The 27,355-nt window shown below is 38.9% G+C and overlaps 2 protein-coding genes across 9 annotated transcripts in view; one reads left to right on the top strand and one right to left on the bottom strand.

The window, feature by feature from the left end:
* LOC100406559 (orofacial cleft 1 candidate gene 1 protein) overlaps nt 1-23,271 on the bottom strand; it is a 212,734-nt gene extending 189,463 nt beyond the window's left edge. For 6 of the 8 annotated variants that reach the window (XM_035294961.3, XM_035294971.3, XM_035294970.3 and 3 more), the window contains exon 1: nt 21,401-23,270. The gene's annotated coding sequence lies outside the window, so the exon portion shown is untranslated. Of the gene's footprint in view, nt 1-21,400 lie in introns of all 8 variants that reach the window. The other 2 variants (XM_035294963.3, XM_035294964.3) reach the window with 1 other exon arrangement.
* Nucleotides 1-27,355, top strand: part of LOC144582382 (uncharacterized) — a 47,251-nt gene that overhangs the window by 1,099 nt on the left and 18,797 nt on the right. Inside the window, exon 2 of the mRNA XM_078370877.1 lies at nt 21,917-24,142. Within this exon, the coding sequence (XP_078227003.1) occupies nt 21,917-22,975 (1,059 nt within the window). The 3' untranslated portion in view covers nt 22,976-24,142. The remainder of the gene's footprint in view (nt 1-21,916; nt 24,143-27,355) is intronic.

Below are 27,355 nucleotides of genomic sequence, written 5' to 3'. Positions count from 1 at the left end.
ATTGATGTGGATACCGTGTTGGAGGACAAAGTAGTTACTGGCCTAAGAGTTTACACAAAAAATGCATGTGCAAACACGTGCATGCATTTCTTGTGTATAATCAAGCATTATCTCACGTAGATGCATATTGAGTTATTACTTCCAATATCTGAAACAACTCTCATGATTAGAATATCCTTTAAAAAAGAAAACCAGCAAAGCAAAACTTTTTTCATGTATACCACTAAGAAAAGCAAGGAAGCTTAGGATCATCTAGATGCATAATACTTTTCAAATGCCTGCCCTTGGGAAATTCTCCTAGTCCTTTGGAGCAGGTTCCCCATGAAATTCTGTTCCCTTTTCTTGTCATTCCCTAACAAGCTTCATAAGTGGAATGACAGTCCTCCCAAATTAAGTACTGTATACTTCAGGCTAATTTTATGTTTTTTATCACAATAGCAGAGCAGTCTTAGCAGCCTATTATTTTGTCAGCTTTCTCATTTAGCAAAGCAGCTTCAATTTATTAACAGTGAGGAGTGTGCATGAATCAATATGTTTCATTGGGCAATGTGTCATTTGTTAATCGGATATTGATGAGATTATTGACGCACAGCTAATTAATCTCAAGCCCAGTGCTAGCCTTCATATGTTTCCTTAATGATGTCCTTCATCTTAGTCTCCCGGCCATAGCACCCAGGCTCAGAACTGTAGACAGTGAGTGAGGTAAGCTGTCAGAGGTTCTTTTCACACATTTACAATCCCTTGGCAGTGAAATTATTTTCTTGGTTGTAAATAGGTATCACAGAGATATTTAATAAAATTTGGCAGCAGATTGATATTGATTGGTGTGGACTTGCTTCAAATCCAGCAGCCACAGAGTTTTGCCTCAGAAGGAGACTGTTTAAAAAGAGAACATTTAATTGGAATTAAACAATTGCATGAGTCAGTTGCCCTCTAGAATTTAAAAATGGTTCTTCTGCGGACATCGTTCACACATCCTTGGTTGAATATTTCAGATAATTTTTGTTCTATTTTGTTTTTTACTTGAACTCTTTATTGCCACTTTTCTTAGCCATGGACAACATATTCATGGGAATAGAAAATTCAGGACCCAAATCTCTGGTAGGTTTTAAAAATTAATAGAGTCATAATTAAGTACCATCGTTATAATTCCGCCACCTGTACTTCTACGTCCATGAAGCCAACAGCAACAAAAATCTTACATTAAATAGAAGTTCATTTTCCCACCTGTTTCAATGTTCCTGGACTTCTGAATCAAAGTAGAAAGCATAGGTTCCAGTCCTGTTCATTAGCTGTCACCCTTCTATATGTGACGATCATTCTGAACCCTAATTGACTCATCTGTAAAATGGGAACAGTGGTAGCTGACTTGATTAACACCCAGGATTGCTGTGAGGATAGTACTTGTGTGGGAATACTTAGGATGTCTAGTATGTTATCTGATTACTAGATCTTACTTGTTTTGGTATAAATATTATTGATAAGAATTCCAAAGTTTATTTCAAACCTGCTTGAGGAAAGTACTAGCTTGTCAGAATTTTTAGCTTACTACTATAATTAGCTTGCTACTGTATTTATGTCCATTTATTAATTCCTCACATAAGGTTACATGGCATATTGTAGCAGAAAGAGACTGAAGCAAGCTCCTTTAGCGCTTCAACAAATCTGGTTTAAAATGTAATTTTCTAGAAGTGTGGATTTTAATAAGGAGCCCCGTTGAAATGTTTCAATATGTTAGCATCCTTGTAAAAAGGGTATTTAAAAAATCAGCGTTTTGAATCCAGTTTACTGGAAGGCAATACATAAATTTGCTAGCTACTGTTTCCTCACCAGGGACATTAGACCATTTCCCCTGTTTTCTTCCTAACTTTAGACTACTGCTGAGTCTAAGAGGAACAATTTCAATACATATATGATTGTTTGACCAAAAAAGTTTCTTCCTCTTCATGGTGTCTGTATACATGGGAGTATTAAGAAAATTTTAAAAATTTAAGAGAAGAAGATGAAGAAAAAGGAGAAAGACATGACCCAATGAAAGTTGTCTAAATATGCCCCTTCCTATAGCACAACATTAGGAAGATGTGCAAGGTCTTTAAGGGTTTCATTCAGGGCAGGAAGTTCTTCACCAAACATTGCCCTTTTATTCTGCAATTAGAAACTCTGGGTGGCTAGCAAGATGGCTGAATAGGAACAGCTCCGGTCTGCAGTTCCCAGTGACATCAACACAGAAGATGGGTGATTTCTGCATTTCCAACTGAGGTACCCAGCTCATTTCATTGGGACTGATTAGACAGTGGGTGCATGCCCATGGAGGGCGAGCTGAAGCAGAGTGGGTTGTCACCTCACCCTGGAAGTACAATGTGTTGAGAAACTCCCTGCCTCAGTCAACGGAAGCTGCAAGAAACTGTGCCATGAGGGACTGTGCCATGAGGAACGGTGCATCCCAACCCAGATACTACACTTTTCCCATGGTCTTCACAACCCGCAAACCAGGAGATTCCCACAGATGCCAATGCCACCAGGGCTCTGGGTTTCAAGCACAGAACTGAGTAGCCATTTGGGCAGATACCGAGCTATCTGCACCTGGAATGCCATTGAGACAGAAATGTTCACTCCCCTAGAAAGAGGGGCTGAAGCCAGGGAGCCAAGTGCAACAAAAGCCAGAACTGACAAATGGGATCTGATTAAACTAACGAGCTTCTACACAGCAAAAGAAATTGTCATCAGCGTGAACAGGCAACCTACACAATGAGAGAACATTTTTACAATCTATCCATCTGGGACAAAGGGCTAATATCCAGAGTCTACAAAGAAAAACAAATTTACAAGAAAAAAATACAAACAACCTCATCAAAAAGTGGGTGAAGGATATGAACAGACACTTCTCAAAAGAAGGCATTTATGCGGCTAACAAACATATTAAAAAAAAAGCTCATCATCACTGGTCATTAGAGAAATGCTAATGAAAACCATAATGAGATACCACCTCATGCAAGTTAGAAGGGCAATCATTAAAAAGTCAGAAAACAAGGCCAGGCGCCGTGGCTCAAGCCTGTAATCCAAGCACTTTGGGAGGCCGAGGCGGGTGGATCCCAAGGTCAAGAGATCGAGACCATCCTGGTCAACATGGTGAAACCCCATCTCTACTAAAAATACAAAAAATTAGCTGGGCATGGTGGCATGTGCCTGTAATCCCAGCTACTCGGGAGGCTGAGGCAGGAGAACTGCCTGAACCCAGGAGGCGGAGGTTGCAGTGAGCCGAGATCATGCCATTGCACTCCAGCCTGGGTAACAAGAGCAAAACTCCGTCTCAAAAAAAAAATCAGAAAACAACAGATGCTGGAGAGGATGAGGAGAAATAGAAATGCTTTTACGCTGTTGTTAGAAGTGTAAATTACTTCAACCATAGTGAAGGACAGTGTGGCAATTCCTTAAGGATCTAGAACCAGAAATGCCATTTGACCCATAATCCCACTACTGGATATATACCCAAAGGATTATAAATCATTTTACTATAAAGAGACATGCACACATATGTTTACTGTGGCACTGTTCACAATAGAAAAGACTTGGAACCAACCCAAACGCCCATCAATGACAGACTAGATAAAGAAAATGCAGCACATATACACCAAGGACTACTATGCAGCAATAAAAAAGGATGTTTATGTCCTTTGCAGGGACATGAAGATGGAAACCATCAATCTCAGCAAACTAACAAAAGAACCGAAAACTAAACACCACATGTTCTCAATCATAAGTGAGAGTTGAACAGTAGGAACACATGGACACAGGGAGGGGAGCATCACACACCAGGGCCTGTCAGGGGTTGGGGGGGGTGTGGGGAGGGATAACATTAGGAGAAATACCTAATGTAGATAATGGGTTGATGGGGGCAGCAGACCACCATGGCACATGTATACCTATGTAACAAACCCGCACATTCTGCACATGTGCTTCAGAACTTAAAGTATAATAAAAAAAGAAACCAGAAACACTGCAGAGGAAACTAAGTGACTATCAGGACATCACTCAAATGTTCTTCTCTCCAGCACAGAGCCCTGCACATAGTAGGTGTTCAATTAAGGTTTTTAAAATTGATGTGCCTATCTGGACATCTGAGGAAATACTGTTGCTCAGGAAATGAAATACTGTTATTAAAAATAATCTCAGGGTGACTTCAGGTGTTTATTTCATGTCATTTATTACATTGGGATGAGAAGAGAGATATCATCAGTAGTGTCATGAATATAGCTTTAATATCATTGTACTAACTTGAACTTACCTAGCATAAGGCCAATCAGACACCCTGTTAAATGCTAATGTTTTCTAAACATCGTGGGCATGCCATCATGGTCTGCTCTTCCCACTACACACTCCCAGTAGCGGCATTATTCACACCCTAGCTTCAAATTCCACCTATATGTTGATAACAGTCAACCTCACTTCCAGACAATTAGCTGGGCATGGTGGTGGGTGGCTATAATCCCAGCCACTTGAGAGGCTGAGGCAGGAGAATTGCTTAAACCCAGGAGGCAGAGGTTACAGTAAGCAGAGATTACACCACTGCACTCCAGCCTGGCAAAAAGAATGAAACTCCATCTCAAAAAAAAATTTCCAGATGCCCTGTAAGTAGCACAAAATCCTTCTCACTAATCCTTTTTTTTGTTTGTTTTTGTTTTTTTGAGATGGAGTCTTGCTCTGTCGACCAGGCTGGAGTGCAGTGGCACTATCTCAGCTCACTGCAAACTCTGCCTCCCAAATTCAGTCAATTCTCCTGCCTCAGCCTCCCAAGTAGCTGGGATTACAGGCCTGTACCAACACACCAGGCTAATTTTGTATTTTTAGTAGAGAGGGGTTTTCACCAAGTGGGTCAGGCTGGTCTCGAACTCCTGACTTCTCGCTCGTCTTTAATCAATCACCAATTCGTGCCACTTTGGCATCCAAACTCCCTATCAAACGCTTTCCCTTTTTCCTCTCCTTGGTCAATGACCTTCATCATTTCCTTATCCCCTTCATGCTGCTTGGCCTGGAATGCTCACCATCAGGACCAAGCCTCCTTGTTCTCTGGTCTCAGTTTAATGTCACTTCCTCTGGTAAATGCTCCAAAATCCCACCCACAAGTTGGGGTCCTGTACAAAGTTACTCATAGCATTCCATGCGAAATCTATCATGCAACTTTTATAAAAACCTGTTTATTTGTCTAGCACTTTCTAGCTGCAAATTCCTTGAGAAGAGGGACTGTGCATTTCCTGTTCACTACTCTATGTCCAAGCCTAGCAGAGTTCCTTGAATATACAGGCACTCATAAATGCTCATCAAATTAACTTCAGTCTACCGGGATGCGCTCATTATATTCTCACCAAATATATCTTCTTCCTTTAATTTCCTTCTATTTTGGTAAATATACTCAGTTGCCCAATCATAAACAATGCTTTTTAGAAATTTCTATTTTTCTCTCAATTAGTAGTTGGCTAGACCTTTGTAGCAGGCAGGAAAATTGATTAAGTTCTCATAGAATATATTAGCCAGGGATGGTGGCAGGGACCTGTAGTCCCAGCTACTTGGGAGGCTGAGGTGGGAGGACCACTTAAGCTCAGCAGGTGGAGGTTGCAGTGAGCTGAGACAGCACCACTGCACTCCAGCCTGGGTGACAGGGAGAGACACTGTCTCAAAAAGAAAGAGAAAAATTAAATTACACAAACTTACAATTAGATTAATTAGATTAAAAAGGTATTAAATGCTTAAAATTCATCACCTCCTAATTATTTTATGCCACTTCACTATTACTTACACTCTTGAGATCATCCTCCCCCCTTGTGTCTGGTGGAAATAGTACATAATGGCATGCTACTGTGTGTTCAGTGGTGGCAGTGTGTCTGTAGCTTGAAGTAGAACATGGTGACAATATTTACACCATAAAAATCAACAAATGCTACAGACCTGCGATTTTTCTTTACTTTTTTTTTTTTTTTTTCTTTTTTGGAGAAACCATTGTAAAGCATTTAAACCAGCACTTCCCCAACCTCACTGATTGTGAAACCTGGCCTGGCCTTATGGCCCCTGGTTACAGGCAGCCCACCACCTTTGCCATCCCCTCCAATTCATTCTCCACACTTCTGCAAAAAATACTTTTCCTACAACATATGATCAAGTCACTCCTCTACTTAAAAACTTATACTCCTGCCAGGTGCGGTGCCTCACACCTGTAATCCTAGCACTTTGGGAGGCCGAGGTGGGTGGATCACCTGAGGTCAGGACTTCAAGACCAGCCTGGCCATCATGGAGAAACCCCACCTTTAAAATAAATAAATAAATAAAAACTTACACTCCTGCTCAGCATCTGCCTAGCCAAGACATCACTCCTTACTGTGGTTTTTAAGGCTGCCCTTCAACAACCCAGCCCTGCCTCTCAAGTCTCCTTTCCATCATGCCCTTGCACACCCAAGGCTCCAGCTATGCTGTACCTCTTGCAGCCATGCCTCTTTAACCTCTTCTCATGCTGCTCCTGCTGCCTAGGCTGCATTCATCTACCATGTGTATTCAGCAAACTTCTGGACATCATTTGAGTCTCACCTCAAATACCTAGTCCTTGCTAAAGTGTTGCCTGACTTCTTGGCACTGAAGAGTTTGTTGCCTGACTTCTTGACACTGAAGAGTTCCTCTCCTGTACCCCCACCATGATCGTCCTCACACAGCAATCATACAGTTTATAATGTTCCCATATTGTGGATTTTCCTGTGTCTCCTCCACTTCACTGAGTCCCTCAAGGACAGGGATAATGTGCCTATCATCAGGCATGTCATATGGTGTTTATGAAGTACTGGCTGAAAGAATAAATGAATGAATGCATGGGAGTCAATGAGGCTACAACCACTTATGAATAAAATAGTTTCTTCAATCATGATGGTCACAGAGATGACAGTAATGCCACAGGGATTAGTGAGTCCTTGTGGTAGATATCATCCAAGAATACCCCAAAGGTCTACAGAGGTACAGGTTTTTCCATCTCTCTACATCCTGTTTATATAGAGATCAAACCAGGCTTATATGAGCCATAAGAATCTCAAATAGAAAACAGAGTCACAGTATAGGATCTATGTTCTTAGGCACGTATACAATAAGAGAGTATAATCATACTTGCTTTGTTCACTGACAACAGAAAATTTATGGCCAATTCTGTTGTAGCTTCAGATTGATTACTACAATGACCATTTCTTCTTTCATGACAATTGTGTCTCTTAATCTAATCAACAGCAGGATGACTGCTAACATCATTCAGATCCTCAGTGAATAACCCAATTCAGTGAATAACCCTATTGTACCTACAATAGTGCACCTGTTTGTTGTACACAAGTTGCCTCATACTAAGTTTCGTTTCTTTCCTCTGCTGACCTTATTCAGTAGATATGATGCTATGATTAGCAGATTCTCTCTGCCAATATAGAACTTTGACCTCACTTTCACTCCAGAAACCTTCCTCTTATCAAGAGGTATAGCCTATCTGTTAACTCTCTCCATGAAAAAACAAAAACAAAAAAAAAGCGAATAGCAGAAATTCCTAGATTTCCTTCTGCAGTGTCACTGGTCAGTTGACAGATAATATAAAACATTAACAAGAAATGTATTCAGGAGATGCTCCTTAGGTATGCATTGTGGTTCATTCCGACCCCAGCAAGGACATCAAAGATGGCCCAGTCTAAATCAGGCTAGCGTAACTCCACTGCAGAGAATTTGAGACTGAACTCAAAGGAAAAGCAATCACAGATCTATTATCTCCAAGACTTTCCCAAGTTCCAATGTGATAATATGTAGAAACAAGCTACAAATTCACCTGCAGGCTATGGATCATAGATCCTACAAACAGGCTCTACCATCTATTCTCAGCTAACTCTATGTAGGGTGGCTGATAATTACATGGTTATTATTATAATCTAGAAATGGCAGATGGTCAAGATGAGTCTAATTCAGATCACAAATGACCTATCTACCATAATAGAGAGGAAACTCTAGTTATACATTAGAATTCACAATTTCACACAAGTAGGAGATAAAATTTAAATAATATAGCCAAGGATTAAACCAGATATAGATACACACATATAAAAGTAAACTCATACACTATTAACAGCTGGTTATCTGCTTCATTCTAGTGTTCTAATGTGACCAAAATACTGGAAAAGAATTATAATTTTTTTCTTCTAACACCAACATAGTATAACAAAACAAGGAAAAACAAGAAAACATATTGTAGGTATTAGCAATCTAGCTGGCAGCTGTAATATATGAACTAGGCCAATTTAGAAGGACCTAGGAAATTTTTGCAGCTCAAATATCTCCTAAAAGATTCCTAAGAAGTATTCTTCAATAAGAGAGGAAGAAGAATGTTTGTTAAACCAAGCCTAGACATCAATATAAATAACGACAAATGAAGAATGTTAGGATTTACTTAGAATGACACTGTCTAACAGAAACAAAATGTGGGCCATAAATGTCATATTAAATTTTCCAGTAGCCACATTTTTAAAAAGATTTTTTAAGTTAAAAATAATTTTAATAACAAATTTTATTTAACCCAATATTTCAAAATCATTTAAGGTGGTAATCAACATAAAAAAATTAACAAGCTATTTAATATTTTTATTTTGTACAAAATCAGATATGTATTTTACACTTACGTCATATATTAGTTTTAACTGAAAATATTGAATTGTATTTTGCTCCAGCTTTATTAGAGATAACTGACAAATAAAAATTATATATATTCAAAGTGTACAGTGTGATGACTTGTACATACACACTGAAAAACAATTACTACAATCAAATTAACACATCCATTAACACTCTTGTTACCAGTGTGTGTGTGTGTGTGTGTGTGTGTGTGTGTGTGTGTGTGTTTGGTACGTGTGTATGGTAAGATCACCTAAGACATACTCTCTTAGCAAATTTCATGCGAACAATACAAAATTATGAGCTAGTCACCATGCCGTACATTAGATCTTCAGAACTTACTCATCTTATAACTAAAAATGTATACCCGTTGACCATTTTCTTCACCTCCCAATAAACTGTATTTAGATCTCATAAAATTTAAAGTTGAAAAAGTAAATTCACATAACCATGCTTTTCCAATAATCTTTAAAGCTTTCAGTAACTAAATCAAATACCAAAAAATCATCTTTCTACAGCTTTTGTAACTAAATTAACAAAACTGATTCTCTCTTTTGGAAAAACTTATTTGTCTTGCATCAGAAGCATATCAATTTCAGAATCATGTCTGTCCAAGTTGAGCAACTTCACTAACTCTTGTGTCAACTCAGTATTACTAACATTGAATTCAAAAATGTATTGCACAAACTGAAATGCAGTTTTAAATTCGATACCAACAAAGCGTTCTACAATTTTCTTATAGTTTGTTTAGCCAATTTACACAATGCTGTTGATTACAATTGAAATATTCTGTATATTGATTTGTGTTAGAAAAAAATGTATAAAATCATTATTATGGACCATGAAATCATTATTATTGATTTCAACATAAATTCTTGTACCTGCCTACTGAGATCACAAATAAGCTTTTCCTCTTTTAGAAGCTTTTGATATGGCTCACTTATATGCTATTTTGTTTGGTGAGAAAATATATTTTTGCTTTTTTAACAATGTTTGTGGGTATATAGTAGGTATAAGTATTTTAAGGGTACATGTACTTTTGCTTTTGCTTTTTGATACTGAATGCATTGATCCTTCTTTCTGTTGGAGTTAACAACATAGTAAGTCTTTGTAAAATTCTTTCATAATCCCACCAATGAGCACCAGAAAAGAACATAAGATCATTAAATTCATTGTCTTCTATCTCTTTCCAAAGTTCCACGAACTAGAGATAATTCGTGACATTTGCACATCTATATGGAAAGATTTTAATAACCACATCCATGGCAGTCTTCACAGAATCAATTTCAGAAATGTTTGCACAAATATACAGCAGAGCAAAGAAATAAGGGAAATAGTCTTGCTTTAATATGCCAGCAAGATATGATTTTTTATCAAATATAGCTAGAACACTGTCCCTCATAATAAAAACTAATATTTTAATATCTAAATTAAATTCTTTGATAGCTGTAAGACTAAAAATATCAATTTTAAAAACTATGAATTAACATTTATTTATAAATTTGGACGTCCTTTGAGACAAAATGTAGCAAAGTATCGAAAGGGCAATGTCTCTTATATCACACAACTCATCTAAAGCTAAAAAATGGTACTTGAAACTTTTTAAATTTTGAAAAAATGTGTGTAGTTTATACTAATAGTATAAACATAGTATAAGCTATACTTTAGTATAGTTAGGTCTTATATTCTACAGACAATTATTGGTAGCTTAACTGAAGATCTTTTACTTTGTATGAAGTATTGCTTAGCTTTACCCTCATAATTTTCTAACAAAATTTCCATAACTAAAATAATAATATATTTTACTCTCACTCCAGCTAGAAGTGGGGTTTGTGAGTGGTTGAGAGGAAAACTCTTATCAAATTCACTATGAACTTTCTGAATATGTCTTTTTATGTTGCCAACTTTCCCATCTTAAAAATTTTATACACCAAAGAAACCAGCTTCTCCAATTGGCTCTGCTGCAGCAACTTTGCAATTGCCATTCTTGGTGAAATTGGTGACACACCTTCTTCTAATGTAGAAGACTAGATCAGTGATGTGTTTCTCTGAAATGGCCCACATGCCCAAAAGGCTCAGAATACAACAGTAATATCTTACACAATTCAGCCATTCGAAAGAAACGTATTCCTACCAAACAATGAAGTTGTGTTTAGCAGAAAATACTTTGCCCTACTTTCTATTTCAATCATAAGTGGGAGTTTAACAATGCAAACACATGGACACAGGGAGGAGAACATCACACACCCAGGCTTGTCAGGGAGTAGGGGACTGGGGAAGGGACAGCATTAGCAAATACCTATGTAACAAACCTGCACGTTCTGCACATGTATTCCAGAACTTGAAGTATAATAAAAATAAATAAATTGCAATGAAATACGACGTGAAATTAAATTCCTCAGTAGCACTAGCTACATTTCAAGTTCTCGATTCTCACAGGTGGCTGATGGCTAGCTACAAATTAGATACCTAAAACCTTCTATGATTCAAGGTAGGAAGTAGGGAGGGACAAAAGGAAGAGAGGAAGGTAAGAGCCAGTTCTTGGTTTAAACACTAACAGTAGTTAAATTTAAAGAAATTTCTTTACTCAAATACTCATTTAATACAGACCTGTATAAGGCTCAGAATATATGCTAATGTATGCCATTTCAACAACCACAATTTAAAATAATTGTCAACTATCTTCAAGTTACTTATATAATAGTAAGAGTAATTTATAATGTCAACATATTAAACACTGTCCATTTTTCCACAATAAAATTGAAAGTGCACATTTGAAACCCATAAGAAAGGCACTAGATCTTACACCAATGGGCCTACCAACCCTTTAGAGGTCTCACAGGAAGCTCAAAGGTGTTATTTCCAAAGTTAACTCATCATCTCTAAAAAATCACCCTGCTCCTCTTCAGGTGTTCCTTTATCCGGTATCTAGCACAGTAGCTGATGCACATTAGAGCCTTCAACAAATTTCTGCTGAAGGACTAAATAAGTGAACTTGCTTGCATTCGTAAGCTGAAGTTCTTAAGTACTTACACAAGTTGATAAACTCAAATTTTATACAACGTTTTAAGTCTATAGAAAAAGTTACCTGTCATTCTAAATTTATAACAGAGGGAAAGGGAAAAGCTTATAAAAATAAATTCCACAGTAAAGCCAAGAAATCTGATATCAACAACTGCATACCGCTGTGTAACCGCAAGCCAATCAGATAGAGTTCTCCAAAACCATTATCTTGGACTATATGCTGTCACAAAGATTACATCATTGCTTGCTTTTTCGCATTTATCATATTTTACAGCTTTATAAGAATAAGTGAGAAGAGACCCATGACCTCTATTTTTGAGATAATTTGCAGTACTTGCTGAAATTTGGTTTAAAATTTAAAAACAAAGACTGGATATCATTATTTCATGGAACTGATCATTTCATTCATACCAAGAACCTCCTCAACATGATGGGTATAAGAAGCCAGGGGAAAAAAAGGGAGAACAACGTGTTTCTCTTGAGAGTAATGAAATACCACCCTGTTCTTTTGTCCCATTTTTAGTTACAGTCTGCAACCAAGGAAATGAGTGTGATTCAATCTCAATGAATTGAACCACTAGTTATATTTCTTTGACACATTAAATCTTCAACGTGCCTTCAACCATACTAAGGCATTAGAAAACTTTTATGAGGAGATTAGGACATAGTTAACTTCATCCATCTAATGAAGAAACAAAGATGCAAGATGTCAGACGTCATCTAAATCCTGGAAGTAGATGAACACAGGTTCAAAGAATTAGATCTCTTCCCTGAAAGCCTACACTCTGCTGGGCCCCATTTATAGCATAGCCTAATATTGACAAATTCTGGAGGGACAAGAGAAATTCTCACCCAACGTAAAGAAAGCTGAGGACCAAATGTGATCCTAGGGAAAAAATGAGTTTGAGTTGTTTAGAAATAGTGACATGAGAAGGTGAAAAACAGATTTCAGAAAGAGAAAATCCAAAATAATTCTGTTGCTGGCTGCACTTTGGGATTTTTAAGTATCTAACAATATAGGAAGGGGAAGGAAAACGTGACGTGACCCAAATTAGATGGTTCCACTTAATGAATTTGGACAAGTCATATTTCCTCAAAGCATTCCATTAACCATGCTTTGTCCCATCGCTTATGTAAAAATATCATGTTATATAAATGCCTACATTTAGACATGTAGATAATTAAAATAGAGGTTTAATGTCCATTTGGTTTTACAAAGTTATGACATTTCCTATACAAAGTCAGGGACTTATTTCCTCCTTAATTCACTTGATGACTTGCCTTGATGGGTAATATGAGTTGTGTGTTTTAAGATATTATTTGTTTAGCCTAGGGGTAGTGTAAATCCTAAAATTTAACTCTAATGATATGAATAATAACACACTATATTTATATATGGCCAACTTACTGCCATTTATATTTTGTTTTCTCTATACTTTTGACTAGGGTATTGGGGGGAAAGCCCCAAGAAGAGACCTCCAACGAACAATTTTATGTGCACAATGACTGCTACTGGCATCCTACAAGTTTTTTCTCTGCATACCACTGGATACATTCTGTATACCCAACATTTGAAAGTAGTTTCCTATTTTACATTTTCTTAATTCTAATTAAACAAATCTTAATCTTGACTTTAATGGCTGCAATTATGATACTTCATTATGTTAAATGTTAGTTGCAACATAAGAATAAATTGTATAAACAGTTTAGCTGCAATTGCATGGTGTCTAACTGTACATTACTCATTAACAAGATGTGGGTAGCAGCAATTATAACATTTCCTCCTAATGTCCCCATTTATTGAGTCTCAGCAGCAAGCCCCCTTTCACATTGCACACTGATTGACGATAGCAGCTTTTGTGCTCATGGAGAACAGGCACTATAACCCACTGTGCGCCTCCAACTCAGATCGATGAAAGTACACATTAGCTCTTAGCCTCACAGGCCGGAGTTCTTGAAGGTCAAAATAGCCATCAGCATCACTGTAGGGTATAAAAATCATTTCACAAACTGTGAACAAAAACAACACAACTTGCTTTGCAGTTTGATTATTGTTTATAGATACAGCAAGCCAAGAATTAAAGCATAGCCTTGGGGCAGCATAATTATTTACAGCTGAAGACTCATATCATTATTAGCGTTCTCCTAATTGCTTGAAGTTATATCAATGTTAGTTGATTTAACACATTTCTTATAACATACATGGAAATTGTTTCCTCTGCATATGGAGTGTCAGTTTAACTGGGAGATGGTTTCTTGATTTATCCAAGTTGTTTTTTTCTTCCAATTGTTCTTTTTTTCTTTGAAGGAATATTTTCCCTTAGCCATAAGCAGGGAGAAGGATTGAAGATGAGTTTTAATTTATCTACTGTATCTTAATGCTAGCAAGACTAGGACCGTTTGGGTTTATTTTTCATTAAAAATTGAATCCATAAAGCTACAACAACATCTTCCGTTAGAAAATGTATCAAACTTTCCTCTAGATGGTTCATACAAATCTTTTCTTCTTAGGTGCCTAACCTGAAATTTTAACATTAAGAGCACAACCACATAGCAACCGCATAAAGCTTATTAAAAAACTTTAATAATATTGAAGTCATGAAAATCTTCATACATTATAGAATCTCAAATCTTCATACATTCTATAATCTCAAATCTTGATCAGTATATGTAGCTATAATATATAAAACTTAACAGTAACACTCAAGAAGAAACTTAAAGAGAAACATACTGTTGTGGGTAGAGTTTGGAATTTGTAAGGGTCAAAGTGAACTATTTTTTACAGTGTTCTCTACCTGGATGTCCTTATTCTTTTTCTGTAATATATTTTCTACCTATAGGTGGCGACACTTGTACTGTTTCCTTTCGAAGTGTTCTTTGTGCCTGGGAACAAATGGACTGTTGCTAGAAGACAGAGTTGAACTTAGAGACCATGATGTCAAAGCTTTTCAAGACTAGAAAAGATCTTAGGACCAAGAAGTCAATTCCTGCAACATGCGATATCTGAGAAATAAGGCCCCAAGAGACTAAGCTAAATGCCCACGATCACACTACCAGGTAGCAATAGAGCTGGAAAAATAAAGAAACTAGATTCAGAAATAATAAGCTGAGACAAACTGTAAACATAAAAAACAAACTCTTAAGAACAACATTTGCAAAATACCACATGGAGCCCTATTTCCACAAAGTGGACTTGGAATCGTTCCGATAAATTATATGTATTTAAACCTAAATCCTAGCATTCATTTTTTTCTCTTTTTCACAATAAATGGCCCTCCAAAATATTATGATAAAAGAGCTAAGGTCTCTTATTTGAGAAAATGTAATGTTTATTAAAATGTTTCCCAAAGGGAAATATCAATTTAATGGCTAATGTATGTTTTTACAAAATTGATCACCACTTGCAGATATGAAACTGGAGAATAACTGAGAAGATTGCTAATGGGGCCTATTGTTTAGAAGTACGCCAAAGCAAATACCAAAGACTTTGATTCTGAGTTACAAAGGTCACCCAGAAATCTTATGAAATTTAAGCTGTGATTGTTAACCTGCTAAAAGTTACCACATTACTTAACACTTGTGATCTTATCTAAGAGACATCTGGTATAAATATTTCCAAAGATTGCTAAGAACAATTTTGTTTTATCAAAGGAAATATTACTTAACAATTCTCTTTACTTTATGGGCCTTTAGCAAAACTCTTGCTGCTGCCTAGAAGAAACAGAAAACCTGAAAATGGTATTTTAGATTAAATTAATTTAGATTTTCTTTGAACAAATTACAGTCTCCACAGAGACCCTGGTGGATTGCTTCTGGAATCTGAAGCAGCCTCAGTCCCAGGCATCCCATGAACACCATCCTGTAAAACTGGAAAGAACCAATGAGGTGGCGGGTGATGTTTAGTGTTGGAGCCATCGTCTTTCCTAAGAATTTAACAATTACTTCCATTTTCCAGACAGAAATTCTTAAACAGAGAAGAGTAAATCAGGCATGGAAAGGTCATTTTACGTGGACTTTTGTAAAGTATGCCTTGATATATATTTTCTATTTTCTTCTTGGTTTATTTTTTCTATATTTAGATAGATATAAAACAATCAAAGTTAGATGGAGAAGTAAAAGCCGTAAGGCAAATTGAAGTTTATAATTTAGTATCTCACTAAGACATCACGTTATTTTTCTTCTCAAAGGTGTATTCATATTTTTCCCAGACTGGAAAATTGATTTTCTCTCTTCGGTTTTTCAGAGCCACCGAGCTTCATTTTACTTTTTGGAAATGTTTTCAGTGCTACCTTTCACTTGTATAAACTATGCATCTCCACTTTTACCTTTAGGTTTGGGGTAAAATAATTGCTTTTTGCTTGCCATTGGCTGGGGTCTTTGCTATATACCACTTGATTCATATCAGATACTAAACATGTTTATATTTTTTCCAATGTGATAGACTAGATAGGTCCAGTATAATGTTACCTCATTTTATCACCTGGAAGGTATTCTTCCCCAAAAATAGTGATTAAAAAAATCTCTTAACCGCAATAATGGTTTGACTGTGGTTAACTACCAAGGGGTTGAAACACTACTGTACTTTAGGTCCCATCTTTCATAAAAAACGTCTCATTTCAGGAAACATGGGTGTACTCGAGGTAGAAATACAAATTTCCTTGTGGTCTATCGCATGGAATCCAATTCTTAAGACACCTGAGATAAATATTTACTTTTTATACTGTGTTGAAATAACTATCATCAAATAGTGGTTGCAAAAAATTGCGGTGCATGCCTCATGTTAAATAAAATACAGGCCAGGTTTTGCATTTTAATCCATCTCTCCTGCCTCAGTGCTCCCTTTGAAAGAGACCTGAGACCCAGTTGCAGAAGTGGGTGGGGGAGGCTGAGGCCAGCAGGGTGAGAATGAAGGGATCTTGTAGGTTACAACATCTGCTGGGCAGATAACATCTGCAGATAATGACAGGGCAGGGGTGAGGGGTAGAAAGGCCAAGCTATGCAGAAGCAGCAGAGCACGGGGGAGGGAGAGGAGCTGTTGCAAGAGTTCCTCGCACCCACTATTTCCCACTGAATCATTCATTGGCAGCCTCACCATTTAACTCATGCGGATCGCAGAGCGGTGTGGTACCCCCGTCCACTGGATATTGTTTAACTTCTCTTTTCCCTTGAAGAAAATCAAGGACAGTGATTTCAATGACACTGGATGTTTGCGCTGCTTGATAAGTGATGACTAACACGTCTATTACTTTTAACAATTTTTGCTTTCCTCTCCTATCTGGAGTTGTGTGGCACTGAAGTGAGAGAAAGCTAATACAGTAAATGGAAACCGCTGTCAGTAGGAACCAGATTAGTCAATCCTTATAGCAAAAGTGAATTTCAGATAACAGCTCAAGCATGACCACTCTGATCACAGCCTCGTGTTTATGTATACAGAGGAACAATGAAGTAGCCTGGCAATTACTGCAAATACATTCCTCAAGCTTTCAGGCGATGCCAAGCTTAAAATTGTGGTCAGCTCAAGTGGGAGAAGCAGGATCAACTCGGAATTCATTGCAGCAATTGTAATTAAATCACATATTTTGTCTTTCTCTATCTCTCTTCATGCTAAATGTGTAGCTATTTAAACCACTGTGGACACACTAGACTATAAGACTGCAATTCTCTCATGTAGAATGTTCTCATTTCTGTCCATGGAACAGAACCATGAAGAGGGAATAAAGTGACAAACTCTCTTATCCATATAGGGACATTGCATAAAACCATGCTAATCTTTCCAGAGGTTTTATTTGTTACTTAAACTGTTTGCAAACCTACAATTTACAGAAATAGAAAAGCAGAATTCATGCACAAATAAGAAAAAAAGTTCATTAGTAATAACGGCAAATTAAGATAGCAACAGGGAGGGGCGCTGTGGCTCACACCTATAATCCCAGCACTTGGGGAGGCCGAGGCAGGTGGATCATCAGGTTAAGTTCTTAGACCAGCCTGACCAAGACACTGAAACCCCGTCTCTACTAAAAGTACAAAAATTAGCCAGGCGTGGTGGCGCACACCTGTAATCCCAGCTACTTGGGAGGCTGAGGCAGGAAAACCTGAACCTGCGAGGTGGAGGTTGTGGTGAGCCGAAATCTCATCACTGCACTCCAGCCTGGGTGACAGAGTGAGACTCCATCTCAAAAAAAAAAAAAAAAAAGAAGAAGAAGAAAGAAAGAAAAGAAAAAGAAAAACATAGCAACAGATACCTTTTTCGCCTAATAACTAAAGCTTCGAGATTGTGCCCAGGACCCATACTGTTGTGGAAAATCAGAGTTCGTTTATTAATAACCACAAAAAGCATTAGGAAGCTTTGGCTTCAAGCTGCCTGGCTTCACATCTTATCTGCTGTGTAAGCTTGGGCAAATGACTTAACCTCACTGCACTTCAGTCTCCTGAACAGAAAATGAGGACAAAGATTCCATTTACTCGGCAGTGCGATTGTGAGGACTAAATTTTAAAATGCAGGTATTTATCCATGTGCCTACCATTTGACATAGACCAGCTATCACATCTATTAACAGTGTATTACATCTTATAGGCATTACAGCACTGGATTCTCAAGCATAACTCAAACTGTGTTATGGTTGTAACTACATCAGGTTGTGTCTATGACTATCAGCAAAGACTAGAAGAAAAATCATGTAATTAAAAATCATCAACTTTAAATGATGAGAATTATTTTTTTCAAAAATTCCTTTACATTAATTATTGCTTATAAAAAGGAGGTAAAAGTACATATGCAATTATTTCTGCTAAACAACATTTACTGTATAAACTTTATTTCCTGCTAGATTAATTAAGAAAAAGGGGAAATAAATAGCTTTAGAGATAATAGCCTAAGAAATCAAGTCTTATCTAAAGCACCCTAAGCACTCTTCCCCTCAAAGAAAGGAAAATACCATATATATTTTGCCAGTTACAGGCTTGATCTGGTTAACAAAATCAATTTTTAAGGAGCAGATATCTTTTGGCAGATCTTTCCTATTAGTCATTCACAAGTTATTATGAATTATTTAATCTGACAGACCCATATCAGATAAAATCAAAGGCACTCAGCTGATAACATTTTTGATCAAGAAATAAAAGAAGCGTTTGTAAGAAATTCTTCAAATTTGAAGGGTGATAGCCTTGTTTAAAAAAATAATAATAAATAAATAAAACAGTGAGGAATTTTGAACAGCCAGAAGCCTTTATACATGCTAAGGTACTGTGTGAGTGTATCATCATATACATGAACCTCTTACCAACAGAAACATAAAAATCAATAAATGCTTCCACTCTCTGATATCATGCACTCTTCACGGATTTCCCTAGAAATCTTTTCTTTAAAAGTTCTGAGGTGCTCCTCTATCAGGCAGGATTGAGAGAGGTTAGAAAGACAGTGCGGCCGGGCATGATGGCTCACGCTTGTAATTTCAGCACTTTGTGGGGCCGAGATGGGTGGATCACAAGGTCAGGAGATCAAGACCATCCTACCCAACATGGTGAAACCTTACAAAAATTAACTGGGTATGGTGGCACAAGCCTGTAATCCCAGCTACTCAGGAGGCTGAGGCAGGAAAATCGCTTGAACCAGGGAGTCGGAGGTTGCAGTGAGCCAAGAACGCACCACTGCACTCCAGCCTGGTGACAGAGCAAGACTCTGTCTCAAAAAAAAAAAAAAAAAAAAAAAAAAAAATCAGTGCACAGTTCCTGAGCCCAGGATGAGCCATATCCGGGTATCCCAGAATCTGTGCATGGACCATGAGAGAGGCTAACATGACAACTTTTAAAATTCTTTTCCTATCTAGTATTGAATAACTAACATTAGCATCAGTCCAGGTTAGTTACATTTTTTAAATATATAAACATGGAGAGTTTATTGGGGTCAAGCTTAAGGGCTGCAATCTGGAAACATGGATTTAAGTTGTCCTGAATCTATGCTCCCAAAGCCAATTACTTTTTTTCCAACTAAACATGGTTCTCTATAGATTCTTGAATTATCAATGGCTAATATTTCTAAACCAGTTTCTGCATGTAAGGAAAAGTGAAAGAGTTTGAAAAATCATTGAGATTTCGGATTATGGAAAATACCCATAAGTAATGTTTCCAAAGTACTAAACTCTTGAGAAATATGGAGAGACTCTTGTTAAGAACACCACAAGAGTGGAAATTAGAAATAGGGAGGTGGCACTACCAAACCCATCCCAAAGGAGGCTGCCTGTGTGAAGACCGCTTCTCCTGACCACCATGTTTTCTACATAGGCATTTGCTGTCGGTACATTTGCTTCTCAAAAGTTTTTGCTTGTTTCCCCTCTGATATACATAGAGATTTAGCTGTCTGTGGTAATAAATATCATCTCTGTCATCCATGGCCATCAACAGTCATAGGAATTTCTGTTTTCATCTCATATGGTTGTGATGAGCTTTCATATTTAGCTCCAAGCACGCTTCTATTTTAAGCTAGATTCATGCTGGAAGACAATCATAACCCCTAACTATTACTTTAACAATATCTGAGACATAGTGATGAGCCATCTAGCTTACTAGTTATCAAACACTGCAGCAGCTAAGGCAGAGCTTTTCATCTTCATTCAATATCCCACCACTCTGCTCAGCTTCACCAAACATGCATCACGTCATAATCTCATGTTTCCAGCCTTAAAACCAGTGTTTTTAGATTTGCCACTGTCTCTCATTTTGACAGCCATGTGTTGGCCATATGTTAACTATAGCTTTTAAAAAATTGTTTCAATCTTTCCATATTCGCCTCTTCTTTATTGTTTCTTTGCTTCTTAGATAATTGGCATTGACTCTCCAAGGATCTGCTAAAATACTACCTCCTACTCCCTCTGAGTATCTGTCCTCCAGGTCTGCTTGCCACCCTGCATGTAGGTCTGTGCAGACAAAGCCTATTGCTACCTCTGTTATCCCCCAGAGTGAAGAGGAAGAAATTTGTTTCATTGGTTCTCATGTCTCTAGCATAGTTGATGAATGTGTTTCTCAATAAATGTATGCTATTTTTTCATTCAGGTGCTGAATTACTGAATAAAAGAAAATCTGCCCCCCCACCACCACTTTATTTCTTGGAGTACCTCAATATACTAACTAGTTCTCAAGTGTCCTGAAAAATTACTGTGGATGTAGCTTTGATAGTAATGGAGTTAGAGTCCTTTAGGAATAGGGAGAATCTGCTAAGGAACTGTGCCTGACTGGGTTTAGCAGTTACACTAAAATTGCATTTGGCATAGAGAGGAGTTTCATATGAGTGGCAAAGAACACACACCATGCTGTTTCACTTACACAATGCCCCTACAACCCTTCAGCTCCTCGTTGCATTTCTTACTACATTTAACATGTTATCGTGCTTTCCCTCTCCTCATCTTCTCCTGAGTTGAACCTCACACCTGGTATGCTCCACATGGCCCACTTAGTCAAGTTCTCTTGTTTCCATCATTCAAACAACTTCTGAAATCCTATTTCCTCTATTAAGCTTCTGACTAATCAGAAAAAAGCTAGCAATTTCCTCTTAAAGGGCTGTTCCCACAACTCTCTCTCCATATGACTCCGTCCTGAGAGCCCTGATTCCTGTGGAAACCGATTCATTGCTCTGAAGATGTTTGCTTTATCTAGAGGGTTGTATTTATCCAAAAAGTTAAGTTCAGAGAATAGAGGGAACTTTAAAAAGTACCTTGCGGGGGATCCAAGATGTCCAAGTAGGAGCCACTCTGGTTTGCAGCTCCCAGCGAGAGTGCGGAAGGGGAGTGGTCGCCACATTTCCGGACGGGTTTTTATTGCCCACAGACCAGGAGATTCCCGGGCAAAGGAGCACCACTGGTCTCCAGCACAGCCGTTTCCAGCACGCAGGTCTCCACATAAAACACTTACACAGGCAGGGCGCCCTTTCGGCTGGTGACTGGAGTGCCTGAGAGAGAATCACCCATTCAACAGGTAAAAAGCGGAATACAGTGAGCCAGGCCAGGAGATTCCCGGGCAGAAAAGCGCCTCCAGCGCAGCTGCTTCAGCCGGCACGGCAGCTCTCTGCACAAAATTTCACACAAATCCGGGCGCCTTTTCCACTGGCGACTGGAACGCCTGGTAGACAGTCACCCATTCAAGTGAAAAAAAAGGGGTCTGAGGCAGGGAGCCAGGTGATCAGGCACAGCCAGTCCCACCTCCAGAAAAACCAGCAATCTGAAAGCTCTAGATTGAGAGTTTCACAGCAAGCACAGCGGAACCCGGGACAGTCCAGCTCTGTGGGGGAGGAGCATTCACCATTACTGAGGTAGTCAGCGGCTACCGAGGCAGTCCGTCATTACCGAGGCAGTCCGCCGCTACCGTGGCAGTCCGCCATTACCGAGGCAGTCCTCCGCTACCGAGGCAGTCCGCGGCTACCGAGGCAGTCCGCCGCTACCGAGGCAGTCCGCGGCTACCGAGGCAGTCCGCCGCTACCGTGGCAGTCCGCCATTACCGAGGCAGTCCTCCGCTACCGAGGCAGTCCTCCGCTACCGAGGCAGTCCGCCGCTACCGTGGCAGTCCGCCATTACCGAGGCAGTCCTCCGCTACCGAGGCAGTCCGCCGCTACCGAGGCAGTCCGCCATTACCGAGGCAGTCCTCCGCTACCGAGGCAGTCCGCCGCTACCGTGGCAGTCCGCCATTACCGAGGCAGTCCTCCGCTACCGAGGCAGTCCGCGGCTACCGAGGCAGTCCGCCGCTACCGAGGCAGTCCGCGGCTACCGAGGCAGTCCGCCGCTACCGTGGCAGTCCGCCATTACCGAGGCAGTCCTCCGCTACCGAGGCAGTCCGCGGCTACCGAGGCAGTCCGCCGCTACCGAGGCAGTCCGCGGCTACCGAGGCAGTCCGCCGCTACCGTGGCAGTCCGCCATTACCGAGGCAGTCCTCCGCTACCGAGGCAGTCCGCCGCTACCGAGGCAGTCCGCCGTTACCGAGGCAGTCCGCCGCTACCGAGGCAGTCCGCCATTACCGAGGCAGTCCTCCGCTACCGAGGCAGTCCGCGGCTACCGAGGCAGTCCGCCGCTACCGAGACAGTCCGCGGCTACCGAGGCAGTCCGCCGCTACCGAGGCAGTCCGCCATTGCCAAGGCAGTCTGCCATCACAGAGAGAGTCCACCATGACAGAGTCGGGCCACCATTGCCAAGGCAGTTCTAACCATACCCCTGTAAACAGGAGTGCAGGGAAGTTCACAGGGCAGCTGGGCAGAGCCCACAGCAGCTCACCAATGCCTCTGCTGGCAGACTGTGACTAGGCTGCCTCCTCACTGGGCAGGGCAGCCCTGAGAAAAGGCGTCATTATGTCAGAAACTTATAAATAAAGCCCAACCTTCCTGGGACAGAGCGCCTGGGGGAAAAAAAGGCGTTTATGAGTTCTACTGAAGCAGACTTAAAAGTACCTGTCTAGCGGCTCTGAATGGAAGAATGGAGCTCACAGCTCAGCATTTGAGCTCCTATAAAGGACAGACTGTCTCCTCAAGCAGCATCCCAACCCCTGTATATCCAAAGAGTCACCTCACAAAGGAGAACTCAGACTGATATCTGGCAGGTATCCTTCTGGGACAAAGACAGCAGAAGAAGAAACTGGCAGCAACTCTTACTGTTCTGCAGCTGCTGCAGGTGAGCCCCAGGCAAGCAGGGTCTGGAGTGGACATCCAGCAGTCCTAAAGCAGAGGAGCCTGACTGTTAGAAGGAAAACTAAGAAACAGAAAGAAATAACTTCATCATCAACAAACAGGACATCCACTCAGAGACCCCATCTGAAAGTCATCAACCACAAAGACCACAGAGAGATAAATCCACAAAGATGGGAAGAAGCCAGCTCAAAAAGGATGAAACACCCAAAACCAGAATACCTCTCCTCCTCCAAGGGATCACAGCTCCTCACCAGTAAGGGAAGAAGGCTGGATGGAAAATAAGTCTGATGAATTGACAGGAACAGGCTTCAGAATGTGGATAATAAGAAACATCTCTGAGCTAAAAGAACATGTTCTAACCCAATGCAAAGAAACTAAGTACCTTGAGAAAAGGTTTGATGAAATGCTAACAAGAATAAACAGCTTAGAGAGGAACATAAATGAATTGATGGAGCTGAAAAAACACAGCATGAGAACTTCGAGAAACATACACAAGTTTCAATAACCAAATTGACCATGCAGGAGAAAGGATATCAGAGGTCGAAGATAAACTCAATGAAATAAAACAAGAAGGCAAGATTATAAACTCAATGAAATAAAACAAGAAGGCAAGATTAGAGAGAAAAGAGTAAAAGGAGAAGAACCAAGTCTCCAAGAAATATGGGATTATGTGAAAAGACCTAATCTACGTTTGATAGGCATACCTGAATGTGACAGACAGAATGAATCCAAGCTGGAAAACACTCTTCGGGATATTATCCAGAAAAACTTCCCCAACCTAGCAAGGTAGGCCAATATTCACATAGGTCTTATAATGTCTCCTTTCTATTTTTTGATTTCTGAAGTTAAAATCACCCAGCATCAATACAGCTATCAAGAATCAAAAGATGTAGGGCATTTTGTCTGTTCAAAACACAATTGGATCCATAAAAAGACACAGTTTATTTCCATGTCTTTTCAGCACCTTTCCTGAGGACACACCTTTTTTTAACAAGATGCCATTACTCTACATCTACAGATGCAAACCACTGACATTCATTGATACGCTGTATGAATGCTGCTTTGATCCTCTGCAAAGTGTTAGAGAAACCAGAAAGCAAAAGGAAAAATGAATGGAGGGAAGCCCTGAGGAGCAGTGTTTTATAAATCAGAATTTCCATGCAATTTATAGATGAGTTCACTGGTTGCCATGTTAGAATATAAATGCAGAGCAAAGAATCACCATAATTTGTAATTTTTATACCTGAAATGTGCTATATAAATCATTCATCTGAATGTTAAATGTTGGTAACTCCTACCCATTTGTACATAATAAGGAATATACTCCCCCCGTGTAAGCTACTCCTTAATCATGTATTACATGCTATTTTTGCAGTTGTATTTTAGGCCACAGGAAAGTACAATGAAATATATTAGTACATCAAACACAAGTTCTATAACTTCCAAAAGAACCTAAGTGTCAATCAAGGAGCAGTTGCTGGCATTTGCCATCATCTGATTCTAAAAGTAAAATGTCTATCCTTCATAGACATGGATTATGTTAGATTAGTGGGGTTTTCGTTTGTTTTATACCAGCCATGGTAACTTTTTATATTGCTATTTCTGAAATTTGTGAAGTAGATATCAGTATGAGTTGAAATCTTAGTGAATTCAATTCATACTGATATCTACTTCATTTAACCTATGTTAGGTTACCCAACATTTTTGCTTCACTTTTATTTTTTTGGTGAAAAGCATGTAATGAAGCAAATTCAAATTTGTATGTCCAGTGATAACAATGGTTGCTAACATTTATAGAGAAAAAAAAAGACTTTAACCTTGTCCATTAAGTTCAGCCTATGAATTTTGGGAGACACATAGAGATCATAGCAGAAGACTACTCTTTTCTCAGAAAATAAGGATAGTATGTCCAGGCAAAATCTAATTCCCTCAAAGAGCATGGTAACTTCTGGGAACCAATTAGGCCAGAGCTAGTGTTTGCCCATTTAAAATCTGATGCAAGTTTTAGAAGCATTTAAATGCTTCTAGGATGTTGTAGAAACCATTATAATGAGCAAAGTTTTGAATTCAAGAGAAGGTGCTCTCATCTTTTTGAGTGTTAAGGCTGCTTTAAGGATCTGATGGAAGTCACTATATGTCTTCTTCAGAAAAATTCAAATATTCACATATAGGTAAGTTTATGCATATAATTTCTGGTATTCAGAGATTCCCGAAGCTCATGGGCCCCCATAAAGAATTCCTGTCTCAGATGGATATGGTTGGGACAGTAAACCCATGTTCTAATTCTGTCCTTACCAACCAGTGGAATGATCTTGAAACAGCCTTTCAGCATCTCAAAATTAAATATTCTTATTTCCACCTTAAAATATGAGGATCGGAGCAGATGGTTTCTAAAATTCCTTCCACTTCCAATTCCACAGTTCTAACTTCTGAATTACATAACAAGTTCTGTTAACCATCCAATTTCAGTAATTTATTATTCTTCTCGCTAGGTTTCTTAATTAATATTGATCTTGCTTTAGCTAGTGCTGCCAATTCTGAAGAAAATGGCAAATTACCTTAATCTTTATAAACACCTTCTAGATTTTGGATTTATAATTTACTGCCCAATTTTATCCAAGTTTGTGTAAATGAAATTTACATATTTATATACTCTATCAATTAATTCATTGTTAATGCACAAATCATGACCTGAGCTTCCTACAAATTGAGTAAACAGATAATAGTTGAATTCTTCCTCATAATTCTTGTCACTCCAGAGATACTGGTCATCTTCAACCCCAAACTAACTTACTTCATAGGCTAAAGGGGGAAAGAAGAGAAACTACCTACTATTTATTAGTCCAGGACTTGACTATCAATATATCATCGATTGTCCTTGTGGATCACCTAAGTTTTCTAAGGTCAAAGTGTAGATACTCTGATTTTTTTTAAGATACTACTTATATTTTTATAGTCCTGTGCATCTGCAAAGTCCTGTTTTGTACATGATCTCAGTTGTCATAATCACCTTTTTGTTTCTTATTTGACTTTTGAATAACTTTAGATTTACGGAAAAGTTGCCAAGTTAGCACAGAGAGTTCTCTTATCCTGGCAATTTACCTGGCTTCCCTAATGTTAATATCTTACATAAATAACTAAAGTACATTTGCCAAGACTAAGAAATTAGCATCAGTACAACGCTGTTCACTAAACTACACAGTTTACTCAGATTTCAATTTTGCTACTAATATTCTTTTCCTGATCTAGAGTCCAATTCAGAACCCCACATTACATTTACTTGTCATGTCTCTTTAGTCTCATGCAGACTGTGACAGTTTCTAATCTTTCCTTGTTCTTCATGATTTGGCAATTTTGAAAAGTCTGGCTCAGGTGTTTTATAGAATGTCCCTCAATTGTGTTTGTCCAGTGTTTACTCACGGTTAGATTGGGTTATGTGTTTTGAGGGAAGAAAATCACAGAGGCGAAGTGTCCATTTCATTACGGAATCTCAGAGGACATGTACCATCAGCATCACTTATCACTTGGGATGTTGACCTTGATCACTTAGGTAAGGTAATATTTGCCAATTTTTCACATTGTAAATTACAGTTTTTCTCCCTCCTTACTTCATTCAGTGGAAGCAAGTCACCAAGAGAAGTCTTATTCAAAGGGAAAAGAATAAAGGTTTAACTTCTAAAGGTGTGTAGTGGTAGAGGGCAAGTGCATCTATATATATACTATTCAACCAGCTTTCCAAGCACATATTCCTGTTTCCATTTGTGTAGGTGAAGACAGAGGCTCAGACTGACCAAATTACCCAGCTAGGATAGTTGAGCTAGTTTGCAGATGAGCTCTTCTAATTCCAAATCCATTCATTTTTCCATGGTACCACAGCATCCCTATTTAAGTACAGTTAGTAAAGTTGTTGTTCCTTTGTTTTACGGGGAGCCCAGTAATATACACTTCCATTTTTTAGGTTTTTTTTTCTTTTGTCTTTTTGGTTTTTTGTAACTAAAA

The sequence above is a fragment of the Callithrix jacchus genome, chromosome 4 (genome assembly GCF_049354715.1).
Source record: "Callithrix jacchus isolate 240 chromosome 4, calJac240_pri, whole genome shotgun sequence".
Taxonomy (NCBI): Eukaryota; Metazoa; Chordata; class Mammalia; order Primates; family Cebidae; genus Callithrix; species Callithrix jacchus.
Note: the sequence above shows the minus strand (reverse complement) of the source record. Positions and strands in the feature narration are given on the sequence as shown.